The 19,050-nt window shown below is 59.4% G+C and overlaps 4 protein-coding genes across 4 annotated transcripts; 3 read left to right on the top strand and 1 right to left on the bottom strand.

Annotated features, from left to right (window-relative positions):
* The first annotated feature begins 1,860 nt into the window (after positions 1-1,860).
* On the top strand, positions 1,861-5,265 carry LOC116451777 (deoxyribonuclease-1-like). The gene is made up of 8 exons (XM_032125511.1): positions 1,861-2,029; positions 2,685-2,773; positions 2,926-3,009; positions 3,134-3,249; positions 4,013-4,125; positions 4,395-4,552; positions 4,637-4,733; positions 5,028-5,265. The coding sequence occupies exons 1-8, from the start codon at positions 1,883-1,885 to the stop codon at positions 5,079-5,081; spliced, it is 858 nt and encodes a 285-aa protein (XP_031981402.1). The 5' UTR covers positions 1,861-1,882; the 3' UTR covers positions 5,082-5,265.
* A 1,083-nt stretch (positions 5,266-6,348) lies between these two features.
* LOC116451776 (deoxyribonuclease-1-like 2) lies at positions 6,349-10,086 on the top strand. Its single transcript, XM_032125510.1, has 8 exons — positions 6,349-6,938; positions 7,236-7,324; positions 8,310-8,393; positions 8,510-8,610; positions 8,685-8,797; positions 9,026-9,180; positions 9,302-9,398; positions 9,899-10,086. The coding sequence occupies exons 1-8, from the start codon at positions 6,792-6,794 to the stop codon at positions 9,947-9,949; spliced, it is 837 nt and encodes a 278-aa protein (XP_031981401.1). The 5' UTR covers positions 6,349-6,791; the 3' UTR covers positions 9,950-10,086.
* A 96-nt stretch (positions 10,087-10,182) lies between these two features.
* Positions 10,183-16,193, bottom strand: ECI1 (enoyl-CoA delta isomerase 1). The gene is made up of 7 exons (XM_032125509.1): positions 16,095-16,193; positions 15,698-15,844; positions 14,643-14,770; positions 13,934-14,080; positions 12,946-13,067; positions 12,050-12,228; positions 10,183-10,684 (listed from the first exon to the last, which is right to left on the bottom strand). The coding sequence occupies exons 1-7, from the start codon at positions 16,132-16,134 to the stop codon at positions 10,518-10,520; spliced, it is 930 nt and encodes a 309-aa protein (XP_031981400.1). The 5' UTR covers positions 16,135-16,193; the 3' UTR covers positions 10,183-10,517.
* A 129-nt stretch (positions 16,194-16,322) lies between these two features.
* PTX4 (pentraxin 4) lies at positions 16,323-18,602 on the top strand. Its single transcript, XM_032126120.1, has 2 exons — positions 16,323-16,969; positions 17,095-18,602. Exons 1-2 carry the CDS (start codon positions 16,841-16,843, stop codon positions 18,349-18,351), a joined length of 1,386 nt encoding a protein of 461 aa, XP_031982011.1. The 5' UTR covers positions 16,323-16,840; the 3' UTR covers positions 18,352-18,602.
* Positions 18,603-19,050: the final 448 nt, after the last annotated feature.

Here is a 19,050-nt window from a genome sequence, read left to right as displayed (position 1 = left end):
ACACTGCAGGGGCTCTCCTGGGAAACACAGCAGCTGCCTTTGGAGGCCAGGAGCACCAGGACCTCAGCCAAGGCCGCTGGGACAGGGCTGTGGGAGCTGTGGGAGTGGGTGGGGTGAGGGGCTGCCACCCCCCAGCACTGCATGGCCCTCCCAGGGATGGGGCCTGAGCCAGGTGACCTCCTGGGGAGGTCTGGGGATGGGCGCCATGGCAGGGATTCGTCATTTTTTGTGACTTCCAGCTTGGCTTCACACCCAAAGATCACACTGGGATGGCTGCTGCCAGGTCCAGCACACTCACAGCTTGTTGATGTGGGGTGCTTGATGGGAATGATTCATGTTGGTGCAATAAACAGTTTTTAAGAGAATTTGTATCTGGTGATGAGTGAAAGCTGCCCATGCCATGTATTGGGGAGCTGCTGATCCCCACAAGAGGTCTCTGGGGTTCGTTTCACCTTGCAGAGCTCTTGTTGGCATTTTAATCCCTTCTCGGCCTTACCTGTGGTGGGAGGCACTGGCAGAGGTTGAAAGAGTTCTTTTTTCACTGAGCAGACCTTTGCTTCCGTGAAAAATGCCATATGGATCCTCTGGCCTCACATGATCCTTGGCTGGGAAACCACTTGGCAAGGTGAGAGTGTCCCTTTCCATAAATGCAGGTGCAAATCCTTCCCCTTCCAGAGTCCTTGGACGACACCAAAGGTAGGTCCTGCTCCCCTCTCTTCCCGCACCCCCCAGGAGCTCCCCTTGACAGTGTCACCTCTTCAGCTCAATTTCATTTTACCACAATGCTCTGCTGGGCCAAGCCTGGGTGCAGCTCAGGGATGAATATGGCCCTTGTAGGTGCCTCTGCCTGGGAGGTTCAGAGGCTGCTGTACTCTTGGGGAGTGGGAGGATTTATGAGGCTTTGGGCAATTTTTGGCATGACCAAGTCATGGCATTACCGAATCACTGCGTTATCAACTGAAGGGACTGTGGTGTTAGAGGGAAGAGTTTGCAGCAAGAGTGCAAGTGGGAAAAGTGAGGATTTAACGAGAACAGCTGCCCCAGAAGAAAAAGTGAGTCTGGGACCAGCAAATCCTTCCTCAGGCGGAGATTTGGTGTGCCAAAAGCTGGAGTGTTTGCCTGTCCTCTCAGCCTGTTTATCAGGCTCTGGGTGAGACCAGGCATTCAGGCACCCAGGCTTGGGCAGGTCTCAGGGCTCAGATCCCTACGACCCCAGGGAGCTGAGTGCCACGGGAAATGCTTCCCAAATGCCTTCCCCCGTGGGTGGGAGATGCAGCACTACCTTTGCAGACGGTCCTGAGGGAGCCGGCCTGGGTGAGGATGGGGCAGGGACACTGCTGGGTGGTTGGGGGGTAGGAGTGGGGCAGGTTACCCCAGGTGAGAATGCTCCAGGCAGGGAGGAAGGTGGGGAGGGGTGTCAGGGAGGATCTATCCCTTGCTCTCTCCCAGCATAGCTGCTGTAGAGTCTTTGAGGTCTCTGGCACTGATCGAGGGAAATGTGGGAGAGGCACAAGCCAAGGGATCTTGGTGTCCCTGGCCAATGCCACCTATCCCAGGCTAGAAGAGGTGTCCAGGCTGAGCTCTTCCTCATTGGGAATGAGTGACTGCTCTGTGTCACCATGAAATGGCATTTACTTGTTTGCCAGTGAATTTTCCGCTCCAGCCTTGTGAGTGATCTGGCCTCCTTTCAGGAGGAACAGGTAGGATGAGGTCCCATGCAACAGAGGTGCATAATCCCTATATCCTGGTGGTTCACTGGAAAACAGACGCCTCCCAGTGAAACCAGTACGGCCAGTGGGAATACCCTGGTCATCCCTGTTGTCTGTCCCAAATCCATCTCCCAGCCAAGGAGAGCTGAGCCCCTCCTGCACCTCTGCTCAGGATGACAGCCTCAAGGCTGGTGTTGTCGCTGCTGGTCGCAGCTCTCCTGCTGCATGTGGCCACCACGCTGAAGGTCGGCGCCTTCAACATCAAAGCATTTGGGGACACCAAGATGTCCAACCAGACCGTTGCAAACATCATCGTCTCTGTGAGTGCACGGGAGAGGAGCAGGCCTGGGCACACTCTGCTCTTTGGGATGCAGCCAGCTTGGGCAGTGGGACACCAGCTTTCTCCATCCATCCAACCTTGCATCCGTCCACCCAAGTGTTCATCCATACACCCATGCACCACCAATCCACCTGTCCACATCTCCCCATCCAACACCTATGCCTCCATCCCTCCACCCAGCCAATCATCTGCCCATCCACTCATTCATCCATCCACCTGTCCATCCAACTATGCCTCCATTCATATACATCTCCATCCATCCATCCATCCATCCATCCGTCCATCCATCCATCCATAGGTCCAAGACTTCATGTACACACCCACCTGCTCTTCCCCCATCACCATCTCCCACCTCAGGCCATCTCCACTCTTGCTGGTCCCCAATCAAGGCTGGGTGATGTTTGATGCTGCCCAGGTTCCTCCCTTGGAGCAGCTGCTGGGTAGGTGGGCGGTGGACAGACAGGGTCCTTCCAAGCCAGAGAACACTAACACAGGAGTCCCCTCCCTGGCCCTGAGGTCCCTGCTGCCCTCCCATTGCCAGCCTGGGAGCCTTGGCAGCCCAGAACAGGCACCCACGAGTGCCCCCAGGAGCACCTCCCAGCCAGGGGAGAGCAGCTCTGAGCTTGTTCCCCCAGATCCTGTTGGAGTACGACATCATTCTGGTGCAGGAGGTCAGGGATGCCGACCTGAGTGCCGTGAATAACCTCATGGACCAGCTCAACAGGTGACCCCATGGCTCAGTGTGGGGGTGACTGCAAAGGGGATTCTGGGATGGATCCCAGCCATGCCAGGGCACCTCTGGCTCAGTTGGAGAGCCTGATGGGTGCTGGGAAGCACCAGGATCCTCCTCTCACCCTCTCCACAACTTGCTCCCAGGGCTGGGCAGCACCCATACAGCTTTTTGGTCAGCATCCCCCTGGGTCGGACCAGCTACAAGGAGCAGTACCTCTTCATCTACAGGTAAAGGATGCTGCTGGGCATCACCTGCTGCCCTCCCCAGCAGCCCCCAAAGGGCATGGGTACCTCTGGGGGCCCTGGCTGTGGCAGGAGCAGTGCTGGGGGCTGCCCTGCTCTCCCTCCTCAGGTCAGACATGGTCTCCGTGCTGGAAAGCTACTACTACGATGATGGCTGTGAACCCTGTGGGACCGATACCTTCAGCAGGGAGCCCTTCATTGTGAAGTTCTCCTCACCCACCACACGTGAGCAGAGCTGGCATTGGGGGATGCCCAGACCTGGCACAGGGTCCCCTCCACGCAGGGCTGAGCCCAGAGCTGTGCTTGCCAAGCACAGGGGGGCTGCAACCCTCCACCAGGGTCCCACCCATGGATGCCCAGGGGTCCTATGTCCTCGCCCAGCACGGCCAGCAATGCCTGCTGTTTCCTACCCTGTGCCATCTCCGACCAATCACCTCCCACCACCTGTCATCTCCCACCATGTGTTTTCTCCAGTTGTACACCATCTCACATCTCCAGCTGCTTCCCATCGTGTCCTACATCCCCTTATCAGCTATCTCCCATCTTGTGCCTTATCCCACCATCTGATTCCTCTGGCTGGGTGCCATCTCCCATCACCTGCCATCCCCCATCCCTCCCATCTCCCATCACGTTCCATTGCCATCCCATCTCCCTTTGTTCCATTGCCTACCCCATGCCATCACCTCCACCTCCTGAGAACCTCCTCAGGGCACACACACTATCCCATCTCCTTCCCAAAACCACATTGGCTTGGAAATGCTGATGGGAAACAAGCAGCAAACCCCAAACCATGCACAAAGGCATGCAGCTCCCCACTGGAATTTCCAGTCTGGGAGACAGGCAGAGCACCAAACCCAACACACCCCTTCCCTTCAACTGCTTTTCCTGGCCAGTAGCTGGGGCTTGGCCTGGGGTGGTTTCCTGGGGCTCCCATTCCCTGCTCAGGGGCTGCACTCAAGCCAGGGGCTAATGGTCAGCTGTCCGGCAGAGGTACAGGAGTTTGTGTTGGTGCCTCTGCACTCCGAGCCCAGCCATGCAGCACAGGAGATCGATGCACTCTACGATGTCTACACCGATGTCATCAACAAGTGGGGGACTAACGTAAGCAGCACTGGGGAACTTGGCTCCTCCCCAGGGAAGCCAGGTGGGCAGGTGGGATGAACATGTCCCATGGGAGGCCTCTTGCATCCATCAGAGTAGGTGCCACCCCAGAAGTCTCCAGGCTGCTGGATGGCTCTCCTGCCATTACTGGGGTTTGTCCCTGTAGACCGGGGCACCTCAGGGGGGTTTGTAGCCACCCCCTAAGGTTTTAGGGAGCCCTTGCTTCCCTGCAAGGTCCGTGGGCAGGGACTCAGCGCTGTGCCCTGCAGGACATCCTCTTCCTGGGTGATTTCAATGCTGACTGTTCCTACGTGACCAGCTCCCAGTGGCCGTCCATCCGCCTGCGCTCCCTCCCTGCCTGTGAGTGGCTCATCCCTGACAGCGCCGACACCACCGTGGCCGACACCACTGACTGCGCCTACGACCGGTGGGTGCCGTGGCAGGGGCTGGTGTGGGGGAGCTGGCATGGGGAGGACTGACGGGCACTAACAGCCCTGTGATGCCTCGGCAGCATCGTCGCCTGCGGCACCGCCCTGCGCCAAGACATTGAACCTGGCTCCGCCACCGTCAACAACTTTGAGAAGAAATTCCACCTCCAGAACAAGGATGTGAGTGAGGGGCTGGATGGGGCACATGAGTCCACCAGCATTGGGATCTGCCCCACCACAGCTCCTGGGAGCATGGGAGAGCTCCCTGTTCCCAAGGGTGCACCTAAGGGTGCCCTGACCCCAGCTGTTGTACCAAATCAGGTTGAACATTTTGGGGTATGGTCTAAATTTTGGGGGTTGGAGTGGAGCGTTGTGGTCCCAGCCAGCCATGACAGTGCTGACAGTGGGTCCAGATGAGCTCAGGGTTTATGAGTTGACTCTGGTTAGAGTGACTCTGCTCTCCCTCACATGCAGGCTTTGGCTGTCAGCGACCATTTCCCAGTGGAGGTGATCCTGAAAGCCCACTGAGCCTGTCCCCACACCAGTGGCTACCACGACACCCCAGCATGCACTTGCATCCCTCGTGGGAGCCTATGCGCCACCAGTGCCAGCCAAGCTGCCCACTGTCTCTGCAAGGAGCCACTCCTTGGGCTCTTGTGGAAGTGTTATGCTTTCTGCTTCCATTAAAAATGAGCCTTTTCCTGCCTCTGCAGCTCTGGAAGGGAGGTCCCTTCAGTCTCCCCAGCAGCCCCTGCTGCCCAAGCCCCCCAACCCTCTGCCAGGGAGACAGGGAGGTCCCCAGGGCCAGGGGAACCTCCTGCCATCAAGAGACCCAGACCCATGGGGTGGTGAGCACTGCTTCCCTCTCAGCTGATGGTGGCAAAAGCCAGGACTCCGGGAAGGGGCTGGGGGGCTCCAGGCTTTCCAGGGTGCAGGATGCTCTTCCACCAGCTCATGGGGCCACATCCTGACAGAGCCTCCCTGGCTGCAGGGCTGCTGACAGGGTGCTGACAGCAAGGGTGCAGGGAGGACGTGAGTCAGTTCCCAGGGGGTTTGGCGCTTCCCAGGGGGGTTTTGGTGCTGACACGAAAACCGAGGGACACAGGACTCATCCCGAGACTGGGTGTGAGGATACAAAACTTGGCGGCACGCGTGAGAACCCAGCAAGTCCTGGCACGAGCAGCCGTCAGAGCCACCTGCTCCGTCGTCATCCTGGGGTGATGCCATGGATTGGCACAGGGAATGCCAGCCAGGGGCTGCTTTGGGTCGCCAGTGGGGCTGTTGTGGGTGACACTGGGGCTGCTGCAGGGATTTGCAGCCATCCCCTCTTGCTGTGGCTGGTGATGCTCCCCTGCCTGACCCAGGCACTGGCCATTTCCGTCTCTCTCGTCTAATTACACCTTCTGAATCACCTAATTAAGGCCAGCGCCCTTCACCTCCTGCCTGGCCACTGTGCCCACTCTGTGCTCCAGGGGCCACCCCAGATGGCAGCCCCCCAAGTGCCACATGCCCACCTGGTCCCACAGGGATGCCCCAGCACTTTCAAGTCTCCCTGTATGTCCTTTGCTGTGTCAGCACAGCGGTGGCTGGGATGGCCCCACCCCATCACCCTGTGGGATTTTTGGTTTCCCAATGTGGGAAGGAGCTCAAAGTTATGCCAAAACCCCCACAGGGGTGTCCGACTCATCCTGCTTTGCCGGTAACTCCGCTGGGAATAAAGCCGCCCATCCTGCTGCCGGGAGGGCAGAGGTGCCGCGCATTCAGCAAGGTAAGGACGGATCCGGGCTCAGCACCTTCAACTGCCAACCAGGTGGGACTGGGATGAGCCAGGATGAGCCGGGATGAGGAGTCGCTCCTTACCCCAGCAGTGGGGGCTGTAGGGAAGCTTAAGGATGTGGAAGAGCCTGGGGTGCCTGGAATGCTGACAGTGGTGGATGGATGGGGCTGGTGGGCAGTGAAGACATCCTGGTGGGGAGTGGAGCTGGGTGATCTCTGGAGCTGGATGAGGCAGATTCACAGCAGTGGGACAGGATTTATCTTCCTCTGGGACTGGTGAGCTGGCAGACTGCTCACACCAGCTTTGCAGTCTGCTCTGGGCAGTGCCCACCATGACACACTGTCACACACCAGGACTTTGGAAGGATCTACATGTTTTTTCCTCTATCCCAAATCCAAAGTAGTGTTACGAGTTCAGCTCCCATCACTACATCCCTGTGACCCAGCACCCACCCTGGAAGAATGGGGACTGTGACACTGGAATTGTCCCTGCTGGCTGTGGCTCTCCTGTGCCCAGCCACTGCCATGCTGCGTGTCGGAGCCTTCAACATCCAGGCCTTCGGTGACACCAAGATGTCCAACAAGGAAGTGGCAGAGATCATCATTAACGTGAGTGCAGCCAGTGCAACGTGGGGATGGGCTGTGTGCTGGGACAGACCCCAACACAGCTCCCGGGCCAGGGACACATGGGGACATGGCTGAGGACGGGATGGCATCACAGTGCTGGGGATGGCCTGGGTGGATGAAGGCACAACCCACAGTCCCTCTGAGCCCTCTTGGGGACATCTGCCTTGGCACCAAGGGACATGTAAAATTCCTGTGGTGCTGAAGCCAGAACCATGTCAGGGCACCTGACTGGGAGAGGGGTGTGAGACTGGTCCTGAGCTGTCCCTCTCGGCCTCGCAGGTCCTGCGCCGCTATGACGTGGTGCTGGTGCAGGAGGTGCGTGACTCTGACCTCAGCGCTGTCACTGAGCTCATGGAGCAGCTCAACAGGTACAAGAGGGGCTGGGGCTGGGATGGCAGTCCCAGCAGGGAAAGCCAAGCTGCCTGACCAGTAAAAGGCAAAAAAAAAAAAAGTTGTCCATCATCAACAGAAAGTTTATTTTTGGAAAGAAGAATAGGAGTAATGTGCTGGGGCAATGAGGAGGCACTGAAAGCAACACTGGGAATAACCTGGTGAAGAGAATGGGGATACAAGTGATACAAATCCCTTCTGAAATCTGCAAGCTCACCAGAGCACGCAGGATGGAAAGGAACTACAGCTCTGGCAAAATTCAACAGGACAGGGCAGAAGCAAGAGAGGGGGATGAAGGGACAGGCAGACCTTGCACCCCAAGACCCTGTGAGTGGCAGGGGGGCCCTGGAATGGACCCAGCAGTGGATGAAGCTTTGAGGTGGGTGACTCTGGCCCCCTAGGAGGAAAAGGGGCTGCCGGGGTGGGCTAAAATTGGCCACAGCAGGGTGGCAGCCTCTCCACTGGCTGGGTGCTGACCCTGTTTTGGGAAAGGGCACGGCTCGGGACCATGCGGAAGCTGCTGCTGCTGTGTTGAAAGGCAGCGAGTGCTCCTGAGCAGGTACGCCCAGCCCATATCCTCACCTCTTCCGTGTCCCCTCCAGCATGGCCACAACGCAGCCAGGGCAGGGAGGGTGACGCTGGGCGCTGCATGGCCCCAGGCTGCTTGCTGACCTAATTTAGCTCTGCTGCAAATGAAGGTGAGGAATGTCCCTGCAGAGAAAGGGGTGGCTGGAGCCGCCCCATGTCATGGTGTGCCCAAAGAGCCACCTCGGGGAGAGGCTGGGGGAGCTTCAGAGCTGCTATACCTCATGTAACCCCATGGCCAGGGCACAGTGACCCATCCATGGGGACTGTAGAGCAGACCAGCTGGTGCAAACCCTGGGGCCACCAGCTCCTGAACGTGCCAAGGCCAATCCAGGATGGTCCCAGCCACATCACTGTTCTGCCTTTGTGTCTCTGCAGTGCATCCACATCCCCATACGACTACGAGATCAGTGGCCCCCTGGGACGGGAGAACTACAAAGAGATGTACCTGTTTATCTACAGGTAATGGGGCTGGCAGTGCTGCTGCCTGTGCCATGGCACTGCAGGGCCACCAGCACCATGGAAGGGACACAGGGGCTGTGCCAAGTCCCAGGGTCACCACCCTTTTGTTCCCACAGGACAGACGTTGTGTCTGTGGTGGACACCTACCAATATGAGGACCCCCAGGATGTCTTCAGCCGGGAGCCATTCATCCTGAGGGTCTCAGCACCCAGCACCAGTAAGTGGGGGAACAAGTGTCAATGGGTTCTGGCATGGGGTGGCTGTGGGGCTGACATCCCTCTCGCCTGGCAGAGGTGAAGGAGTTTGTGCTGGTGCCCCTGCACTCGGCCCCACATGATGCTGTCGCCGAGATTGATGCACTCTACGATGTCTACCTGGCCATCATCAACAAGTGGGGGACTGATGTGAGTGTCACCAGCACTGGGGGGGCACCAAGGTTGGGCACTGAGCCCCAGGGACTGTTTGATCCACACTGGGACCATACTCCAAGGCGAGCGCAGCTGGTGCAGGAACAGTGGGATGGGAACCCTGTTCCTGCCCTGTGATGGTGGGAGCCCTGCCACCCCCATGGGAGGGCTGGTGGCAGGAACAGCCCATCACCCACACCATGAGCCTCCCCATCTCCCCTGCAGAACATGATGTTCCTGGGGGACTTCAACGCCGACTGCTCCTACGTCCAGCCGAGTGACTGGTCATCCATCCGCCTGCGTACCAGCGACATCTTCAAGTGGCTGCTCCCTGACAGCGCTGACACCACCGTGGGCAAGTCAGACTGTGCCTATGACAGGTAAGTGCTGCCACCAGGGCACCACTGTCCCCTTCCCTGGCACCCCAGGACCCCCTGCCCATCCTGCACCACCAGCAGGGGCAGGAATGGGACCCACCATCCACCCACATCTCTCCGGCAGGATTGTGGTGTGTGGCAACAAGCTGAAGAGAAGCATCGTGTCCAATTCAGCTGGTATCTACAATTTCCAGCGTGCTTTCCAGTTGGACCAGGAGGAGGTGAGCCAGGATCACACCTTTGGGGCTCTAGCAGGCACCAAAGCTGAGCTGGCCCAGGCTGCAGGGCTGCCCTTGTCTGTTCAAAGGGCTCAGGGTGACAAGGGACCCAAGGCTGGAAAAAGGATGGGGAAGTTGAGGTCACTTCTCATAGGGAAGAGAAGAGATGCACAAGGTTTTTTGTGGTCTTCCATGGGAACTCAGGGTATGGGGTAACCCAAGCCAACCTTCAACCGCCCATCACTGGCACAGAGCCTCCAAATGAGACATGGGGGTTTAGAGGGCAGGTGGCCCCCTGCCAGTGCCCACCCCAAGCCACGCCTGGTCACCTCTCCATGAGAGGTGACAAAACTGGAGCGTTGCGTGTCAAGTGTCTTGGGGCTGGGGAGAGCCTCCAGCAGGCAGAAGGTTCTGGCAGGGCAACTGACTGCCCTGCTGGCCCCAGCAGCACGGTGAGGGGTGAGTGGCTCACCGAACATCTCCCATGTCTTGCCCTCCTCCAGGCCCTGGCAGTCAGTGACCACTACCCGGTCGAGGTGAAGCTGATGGTCTGAGCTCCTCCTGCAGCCACAGACAAGGATCCAGCTCCAGCTCCCACCACCAATCCCCATGAAGGTGCTCCACTCAGCCCAATCCACAAGTCCTGTGCATGGGCTGCCCCAGATCCCAGTCTGGAGAAGGATGGCAGCTGGCTGCGTCCAGACCCCCCAGCCCACCACGAACGAAAGCCTCAGGACAGGCCACCAGCCAGGTGACCACAGACAAGCCACGGAACAAAGCATCCATCTCCTACCTCATTGAAGATTTATTGACAAACCTCATTTCACGATTAACGGTTGGACAGGAGGGAGGACATCCAAGGACTGTCTGGCTCGGGCCACAGCGTGTCGAGACCCTGTTCCTGTCCGTTTCTCAGGGGGCTGAGTGGGCTCTCCCTGCCCTTGGGGAAGGCAGCAGTGGTGTCAGGCACTCTACAGGCACAAAGGGAAGGGGCAGCTGGGGCAGCCATGGGAGCAGGTGGCACATCACTGATTTCTGGCACTGCAGGTGGCTTTGCTGTGAGATCAACAGCTACTGCAGCGTTTCAGAGGGTGACTTGACCTCCCACGACCAGCTGGATCCTCAGCTCTTCTTCTTCTTCAGCATCTCCATGTACATGCGAAGGGACTTCTGGATAGACTCTTTTGAGATGAAGGTGATGAAGTTCTTGATGTCTTCCTCCCGGTGAGCAACCAGGCGGTCCAACACCGCCTTCCTCATCATGGTCTTGGTGAGCTGGCGGGCATGGTCTGCAAAGAGGACAGAGAGGATAAGGAACACGCCCTGATGCCCTGTCCTCACCCCTGACCAGCTCTCAATGCCACCAAATGCAGGTGTAATGGGGAGGGATCACACAGCAAAGTGCTCTTGAAACCAGTGGGGGAAGGGGTAAGAATAACCCAGTAGCTGGGAGCTGAACTGAATAAATTCTCATACAATAAATTATGGTTGTACTGCTCAGTGGGGAATGACTGATCTACTGGCACAGATGACAAAAAGTCATGTAGCTCCTTCTCTCTGTACCCTCCAGAGCCCAATACCCACCTCCAATACACACCAGTAACCAAACAAAATTCCTCCTTATTTGAAACTACAGGCTCTAACCTCCCCTGAACCAATCCCTTCAATCCCTGGCAAGACAATCTGCTCCTGCCAACCACGCTGTTCAAAAGCCAGCAGCACCATTCCCTGGAGCTCATCCCTGGGCCTGCGCCATTCCACATGGATACGCGGATGCTGCTGAAGCAGCAGGAGCTGGTGGAGCTGACTGAGGCCTCCAGCACACATCTGTTCACACCCTCACAGAGCCAGGTGCAGTGATGTGGCAGCACATCTGCTGCACAGATGTTTTACTCACACGCTTAGTGACAATGAAATGATGACTGACCCATCCACACACTGGGAACCCTGAATTGCTCCAGCACCCGGGGGCTACAGCAACCTCCACCCACCCACAGCTCTGATTTAGGGGAAGGATCTGCAGGGGACCTCCTGGAAGTCAGGAGAGGGCACAGCTGAGACATGCTCCCCAGTCTGAGGGGTGAGGTGTCATTCTAACACTAGGACAGCAGGGAGGAGAGGTGGCATGGGCTGGGACTGCTCAGACCTGTGGAGAGCCCTCTCCCAGCCCAGGAACTTTGTGCTGCAGTCACGGAGCAGCCCAAACACACAATGCCTGTGCTGTCTGCCTGTCCTCACCCACACTCCCATCACTGCCATCCAGAGTGCCAAGAGTTGATTCAGACCACAAAAGCAGCCTGGCAGCCACCCAGGAGCTCTCACCCAGGCTGTTCCCTCAGCTCCATGGCAGCTTTCCATTTAACACCTCCACTGACAGACAGAGATTTGGTCTGTCTGTGGAGCTCAGACACCTCCAGACTGACTCAGCAGGGCTGGCAGGATGAGCTGAGCTGGAGCCACATGCCCTGAAGATTAGCACAGTGTCCCTCTCCGTTAGCCCAAGGCTGCCGGGACCGCTGGGCTGAGCTTTCCTTTCTTCCAGCCATCCAAACCTTCCCTTTTAATGGAAACTGTTATGCAGCTCCCAGGTACCAGCCCTGGCATCTGTGCTTCCCACTTAGACCAGGTCCCCTCCTCTTCTGCCAGAGGTTTACCAGGAAGGGCCAGCCACTGTGCCATGACAGCTGCAGCCTTCTCCATAAGCTTCTCCTCTGGCACCAGCTCATCCACAAGGCCCAGCCTGTGGGCCTCAGGTGCGGGGTGGAGGGAGCCCAGCTGGAGGGAGCGTTCGGCAATTCGGTGTCCCACAATGTTCACAAACGTGTCCTTAAACCTGCAAGAGATGGGGGGGAAAGCCACGCTCAGGGACAGCTCACCCAGACATCGGAGCTGACAGCACCCTGGTCCCACTCCCCCAGCTCAGGGCTCTGAGAGCATCCTGGTCCCACTCCCCAGGTTTGGTGCTCTGAACAGCAGCTGTGGGCTCAGTCACAATGTGAAAATGGTGTGAGAAGAGCCATTTTTGGTAGTACCCCAAAAGCGTTCCCTCTCCTCTGCATGAAAGCTGCTCTTTTTACCCTCAGTGCCTGTGGGTACCTACTTGCTGTGACTGAAAGCTCCTTCCCAACAGTACATTTATACATTCTTAGGGGAACCAAAGGCCTGTGTATCAGTATCTTTGTGTCCCCATGCTTTCAGAGATCTCCACACCACGGGATTTTGCAGGTACACAGTGTGTACACAGAGAAAAGCCTATTCCCAGACTGAGCCTGACCCATGAGATCTCCCAGCACTAGTTCTGGAGTTGACTGCAGGGTCAGAATTGAGGTCCTGGTTGGTGCAGGGTATGAGGACATTCTGCAGCCTGAAAGCTTTTCAGATACCTGCAGGACAGGACAGAAATGAGGTGTCATCTCCTGCAGCTGCAAATACCTGATCCCTGACACAAACCACACTGCCATGACCAACTCAACTGATTAATTAACTCCTTGAAGATGAATTCTTTTTAGAGATCTACACATGATACTAGAATTGGGAGGCACTGGCCTACCAGAAGGGAGCCACAATGCCCAGCTGGGCTTCGTTCAGGCCGATGCTGAATTTGGGGTTGTCTGCCATGATCCTGTAGTCACACGACAGGGCGACAAGGCAGCCCCCGGCCGGGCTGGACCCCTGGCAGAGAGAAGGACAGAGTGAGTCTAGGACATGGTTACAGACACTGCCCAGCCTCGCTGATCACTCCGGAGCAGGTAAGACACCAGGAAGACAGAGCAGATGTCCCCCAAATTTCTGATCACCTGATTCGAAACAGTCCTAAAGAAGATTTCTGATGTTGATCAGGGTTTCATAGAATCACAGGAGAGTTTGGCTTGGAAGGCACCTTAAAGACCATTTCATTCCAAGCTCCCTGCTACAGGCAGGGACACCTTCCACTACATCAGGTTGCTCAGAGCTCCATCCAACTTGGCCTTGGACACTTCCAGGGATAGGGCAGCCACAGCTTCTCTGGGCAACCTGTTCTAGTGCCTCATCTTCCCCCACAGGGAAGATTTCCCTTCCATTTGCGACCATCTTTTTCACAGCTCAGTGCTGCTCAGCCCTGCATAGGATTCCCAAGAGAAGACCCAAGTGCCTTCAATGGGGGGCTGTGGACAGACACCACCATGAGCTGCCAGGGCAGCACTGCCCTGGAAAACGAAAACAAGACACAAAGAATGTAACGACTCATCCATGGACACAGAGACTCCAGCAGCACTTTCCTGCTGGCCAAGAACCGTGGCTGGAGAAGCAAAACCTGCTGGAAATGCTGAAATGCTGCTGTACCCCAGCAGTGCCTACAGCTTACACGGAGCCTGCAGCATCCCACACTTCCATACCTTCCCACACACCACAGAACTGACAGACACGAATTTCACCCAAACACCCCAAGAGATACATCCCTGGATGAATTTCAGCCTGGCTTTTCAGTTGTCCCTGCCCACGCAGTGCAAAGCAAGGTGACAATCCCAGCCCGAGGAAGGCGGGCCCAAAGGACGTACATTGACTGCAGCCACCGTCACCAAGTTGGAGCCGTAGAGCCGAAGCCACAGCTCCTGCACGGCTCTCCAGAACTCGGAATAGTGCTCCACGCTCTTCCCACACATCTCGGTGATGTCCAGGCCAGATGAGAATATTTTGGGGAGAGCCTGGAATTAGGAAAAGACAGATGTCTCTGAGAGTCACAGGGCAGGAAAGACCCTTTAGTTTTCAGCCTGGAAGCTTGAGGGAAAGGAAAGTGATGAATATGTGATACAAAGCAGGGTCTTTTGGGGTTCTGAAAATATCTCCCCAGTATTCCCCCAGCCTGGATCATCCCATCACCATGGCCTCCAGTGCTGGGCCTCTGCTTGCAACACGGTTTCTCATTGTCAGGGTCCCTGAGTACATCAGCCACAGAGCACAAAACCTGTCCTGTCCCATTCCCAGGCACCCCCTTGTCCCCGCATCACACCTGAAAATAAACACTGGCATCTCCCAGAAGCTCCCTGTGGTGGAGCCAGGAGATATCACAGGATGTGCCAGGTTGGCGGATAAGCAGATCTGATTTTCATGACAAAGGACAACACTTGGTTGTCATTCTTCTGCTAGAAAAGGGCACACAAGAAAGATCATGGCCCTCCTAAGAGTCCCCCGCCCTCCTCCCAGAGCCAATCCAAGGTGCCTAGGGGCACTCTCGTGCCAGTGACTCAAACAGGAGCAAACACTTACAGAGGTGATGATCACACCCCGGCAGGCCCGGTCGTTCTCCAGCTTCTCCAGGCTTATGGAAAACTCTGTGAGGAACTCCAGGCTGAGGCTGTTGACTGGGGGACTCTTGAACTTCATCATGGCAACGCCTGTGCAGGGTAAACACAGGGACATCAGACCGCCCCCCACAGCAGCTCACACTGCCCTGCCCAGGGGAGCTTCACCCACCCCCCTGTTTCCCTCAACAAACTGTGTTTTCCCACTCAATAACGCTCTTGGCTATTTAAAAGCTTCCAGAGCAGCAGAGCCAAGGGCAAGGTCCTGTCTTTGCCCAGATCCACCCACAAGCCAAGGTCACTCAGCGGGTGGTGGACCTGGAGCACAGACCAGCCACTTTCCAGGTCACGCTGCCCGGCAGCTCCCTTTTATCTGGGCTCAGTGGGTAAGGTTGAGCCTGCAGCTTCTGTCACAGCAAACAGGCTGTGTCCAGGGGGTCACACACCTGCTGAAGCCTGTCAGCGCTGTGGGAGAAGGGCTCTGAGCCCAAACTGCGCTACCCTACTCAAAAGGTCCTCCCTGAGTGCTTAGCCTGGGTGCTGCAGCCATGCCCAGCTGCGAACAGTAGGAGGACACACCCAGGCACCTGAAGGGAGGACCTGGGAAGCCACAAGCAGAGGCACCTTTGTTCAGTGCAGGCACAAGGTCCTGTAACAGCTATTCCTGGCAGCCAGGTCACAGAAATTCCCAACAGCTCTTCCCTGATGGAGCACTGCCACTCTACCAGGTGCCCAAACCAGGCACCCCCACAGAAGGGACAATGCACAGGCAGGGGACAGTGACAGCCAGGGTTTGCGTGTGGCATCAACCACCTGAAGTACCCACAACTGGTGAGGCTCCCAACCCCAAACACTTCTCTCTGAGGGTCCTAAGCAGCTGCAGCTGGAACATCTGGGAATCCGGTGACTTTCCATGCCCAGAGCCACACATGACATGCGACAGGGGTGGAAGGGAGCCTGCCTGTGCCCCACAGTGCCCGTGGGTCGAAGGTGACACCGCGGAGGTGCCACCCGCCGTACCTGAGCTCTCGTCCAGCTCCACCTGGATCTTGTTGTTGCTGAAGGAACGACACGGGGCCAGCGGGAGGCCAGGGGGCTGCAGGGGGCTGGGGGGCGGCCCCCTGGCCCTGTCCCACGCTGGGGGGCGGCAGCACAGGGGCAGCACACCTGGGGGACACAGACAGGTAAGGACGGGAACAGCACAGCCCCCACGAGTGTGGCGTGCGCTCCCCAAAACCGCTCTGCACGGACAAGGGACACCCTGACCCACTCAGGGAAGATAGAGGGACACCCCAAACCGTGGCAGAGGGATACGTGGAATACCCTGACGGTAAGGGGGGGGCATAGAGAGGCGGCGGGGGCTCGGGGACACGCCGAGCCCGGCGGAGGGAGAGGTCGGGGCAGGGTCCGGGCGCACCTGAGCGGCCGAGCCGACGGACCAGGGTCGCCGCCGCCATCTTGTGCCGAGCTCAAGGGTACGGGGCGGGGCTTGGGGCGGAGCTTATGGGGAGGCGGGGCTTAGGGCAAGGCGGGGCTTAGGGCAAGGTGGGGCTTAGGGCAAGGCGGGGCTTAGGGCAAGGCGGGGCTTAGGGAAAGGCGGGGCTTAGGGCAAGGCGGGGCTTAGGGCAAGGCGGGGCTTAGGGAAAGGCGGGGCTTAGGGAAAGGCGGGCTCCGGCTGCGCCGAGGCGAAGCCCCGCCCACGGCACCAAAGCTCCGCCCACGGACGGCGCTGAGTCGCGCACGTGCTGCCCCCTCGTGGAGGCCCTGCCGCACCGCCCTGTCCTGCCGGCACTGACCACACCACAGCGTTCTACCCCCCCTGTCCTGCCGGCACTGACCACACCACAGCGTTCTACCCGCCCTGTCCTGCCGGCACTGCCCTGCCTGTCCCCCTCCTGCCCTGCACCCAGCCATGTGCCCCCCACACCTTTCCCCACCTCACAGCCGAATACCCCCGGCCCGGCCCGGCCCCTGCCCCGGGAGCTCTGGGCCGGGTCCAGCCGCCCCCGCAGTGCGCTGGCCCGGGGCCCCGGCGCTGGGAGCCCCGGTGCTGGGCCGTGCCAGAGGCGGCTGCGGATCTCATCATGATGGAGGCTGCCCGGGGGGGCACCGCGGGGGCCAGGGCCGCCCTTGCCGTGCAGGCAGAAAGCGTCCGGCAGCGGGATGGCGGGGATGGCACTGCCCCTCTGCCTGATCCTCGCTGCCGCCCTGCAGGGCGGCCTGACCCGGGCACCGGGGCCCCTGGCCCGGCCCGGCCCGCTGCTCCTGCGGCTGCGGCGCCTGGAGGAGCAGGTGGGTGCCCGGGGCGGGGAAGGGGGGCTGACCAGCCTGTGCCAGAGGGACACTCAGCGTTTTGGGCTGGGCAGGGGCCCGCATGGGGACGTGGATTCACCCCACGTCATCCCACTCCCTTACAGTTTCTCCGGCTCCAGGAGGTGACACTGAACCATCTCCAGAGCATCGCCAGCAACTACAACATCTCCTACAACATCGATGGACGTTTCCAGGCACTGGCGGAGCAGGCGGAGGCGGCCGTCGCTGCCCGGGCCGCCCTTGGTGCCGAGCTGGCCCGCCTGGCCACCGCTGGCCGGCGGCTACGCCGCAGGCTGAAGAGGCTGGAGGGGACCGTGGGTGCTCTGAGCCCACCACACGGCCTGCTCACCCACCCACCAGCTGCACTGGTGGAGGCTGGCACCAAACCGCACGGTCAGCCAGACACTGCCCGGAGCCGGGGCAGCCAGCTGGAGCAGGAGCCACCGGGCCAGGTTGCCCCCAGCACTCCCGGCCCTCGGCGCCCGAAGACGAGGCGGTGGCAGGAACGCCTGCAGGAGGAAGGGCTCTGGCTGCCGGCTGATGCCGGGCCTGGTGGAGCACCCGGGGAGGATGAGGAGACCCCTCGTGATGCAGCAGCAGGACCCCAGACCATGGCACCGGTGCTCCCCACCGTAGCCACGGTCCCCCAGAAGCAGCCCGAATTCCCCCAGCAGCCGGGAGAGGGTAGGTACGGCACCCCCGCCCCGGTGCCCACCTCCCCCGCCTGTCGCACCGGTGCCGTCCTGCTCTTCCCCAACACCTCCGCTGAGCACAGGGCCGTCCTTGGGCTGGGGCCACACCGGGGGCTGCGGGCGATGTCACTCTGTGCCTGGCTGGCCACCCCAGCCCCTCGCCTTGGTGCTCTCATCTCCTACACCACCGAGGACGGGAACAGCGAGCTGGCCGTGCGTGGCCATGGTCGGGATCGCCCTGGCTCTGCACTTCTCATCGTGGGGGACGGGCAGTTTCGGGAGCTCCCGGTGATGCCGCTCCTGGATGGCAAATGGCACCACCTGTGCCTCACCTGGTCCTCCAGCCAGGGCCAGTACCGCTTCTACGTGGACAGGAGGTTGCTGGCTGCCGGCTCCGGCTTCCAGCAGGGCTATGAAATTCCTGCTGGTGGCTCGCTGATGCTGGGCTGGGAGCAGGACGGCCCCAGCAGGAACTTGGGCACTGCAGAAGCTTTTGTGGGTCACCTGGCTGGCTTTGCTCTCTGGAGACGGGCTCTCCTGCCCGGCGAAGTGGCCAGAATGGCGACCGGGCGGGGCCTGCCCCGCGGCCCCCTCCTCACTCTGGCCGATGCCTCCCTGCAGGGCGGGGTGCGGAGGGTGGCGGGCCCCTGCCTCCAGCACCGCCCTTGAAGAGGCTGACGGCAGGAATGGTGCTGGCTACCAGCAGTCACGGCTGGCTCATGGTGCCGCTCCCGACACCAGCTGAATCCTCCCAGGGTGGTGGGACACCCAGCAGAGAGGGGATCTCAGGACCGGGACCACCGGAGGGGGGGGAAAGGGGTCTTGACAGCCAGTATGGCAGAGGTGGGACCAAAGCCAGAGATCGCTTGCTTCTAGAGGATGTACAGTCCATGGTTCCTATTAAAATTCTCCGGAAATTAGACAAACCTCACTTATTTCTGTCCTGCTCATTCACTGTAACGCTCGGCGCCGCTCACAGCCCGGCAGGAGCTGCTCAGCACGGGCAGCCGGAGCGGGTGACGCTGCTCGTTCCCTGTCCCTGAGTCAGAGCAGGGGGAGCGGAGCACGGGACAGCCCGTGACCGGGGTGAGCCAGCGCTGCCGGAGCAGCCGCCGCCGGTCCCGTGCGCTGCCCCCGCCCGCGGGGCTCCTCGGCGGGGCAGGGCTTTGGCCCGAGCTGTGCTGCTCCAGGGGGCTCAGGCGAAGCACACTCGGTGCCGAACATCTGCTCTGCGGAATTTTGTGTCTGGAGAGCTGGAGCGGCGCCGACTCCAGCCGTTCCCGGAGCCCCGTGTTCCCGGGTACGGCGGGGCCGTGCTGCCGGCTGGGTGTGCGTGGGGCAAAGCCTCGCGGCGGCCTCGCACCCTCT

Source organism: Corvus moneduloides, chromosome 16 (assembly GCF_009650955.1).
Source record: "Corvus moneduloides isolate bCorMon1 chromosome 16, bCorMon1.pri, whole genome shotgun sequence".
Lineage (NCBI taxonomy): Eukaryota > Metazoa > Chordata > Aves > Passeriformes > Corvidae > Corvus > Corvus moneduloides.
Note: the sequence above shows the minus strand (reverse complement) of the source record. Positions and strands in the feature narration are given on the sequence as shown.

Excerpts from the sequence above, each read along its gene's own strand:
- LOC116451777 (XM_032125511.1), top strand. The coding sequence starts at position 1,883 with ATGACAGCCTCAAGGCTGGTGTTGTCGCTGCTGGTCGCAGCTCTCCTG. Across the intron at positions 4,126-4,394 it reads TCAACAAGTGGGGGACTAAC|GACATCCTCTTCCTGGGTGA; the intron begins GTAAGCAGCACT and ends TGTGCCCTGCAG. Across the intron at positions 4,553-4,636 it reads ACTGACTGCGCCTACGACCG|CATCGTCGCCTGCGGCACCG; the intron begins GTGGGTGCCGTG and ends ATGCCTCGGCAG.
- LOC116451776 (XM_032125510.1), top strand. The coding sequence starts at position 6,792 with ATGGGGACTGTGACACTGGAATTGTCCCTGCTGGCTGTGGCTCTCCTG. Across the intron at positions 6,939-7,235 it reads TGGCAGAGATCATCATTAAC|GTCCTGCGCCGCTATGACGT; the intron begins GTGAGTGCAGCC and ends TCGGCCTCGCAG. Across the intron at positions 7,325-8,309 it reads CTCATGGAGCAGCTCAACAG|TGCATCCACATCCCCATACG; the intron begins GTACAAGAGGGG and ends GTGTCTCTGCAG.
- ECI1 (XM_032125509.1), bottom strand. The coding sequence starts at position 16,134 with ATGGCGGCGGCGACCCTGGTCCGTCGGCTCGGCCGCTCAG. Across the intron at positions 14,771-15,697 it reads GGAGCTGGACGAGAGCTCAG|GCGTTGCCATGATGAAGTTC; the intron begins GTACGGCGGGTG and ends TACCCTGCACAG. Across the intron at positions 12,229-12,945 it reads GGCATTGTGGCTCCCTTCTG|GTTTAAGGACACGTTTGTGA; the intron begins GTAGGCCAGTGC and ends CATCTCTTGCAG.
- PTX4 (XM_032126120.1), top strand. The coding sequence starts at position 16,841 with ATGGCGGGGATGGCACTGCCCCTCTGCCTGATCCTCGCTGCCGCCCTG. Across the intron at positions 16,970-17,094 it reads TGCGGCGCCTGGAGGAGCAG|TTTCTCCGGCTCCAGGAGGT; the intron begins GTGGGTGCCCGG and ends ACTCCCTTACAG.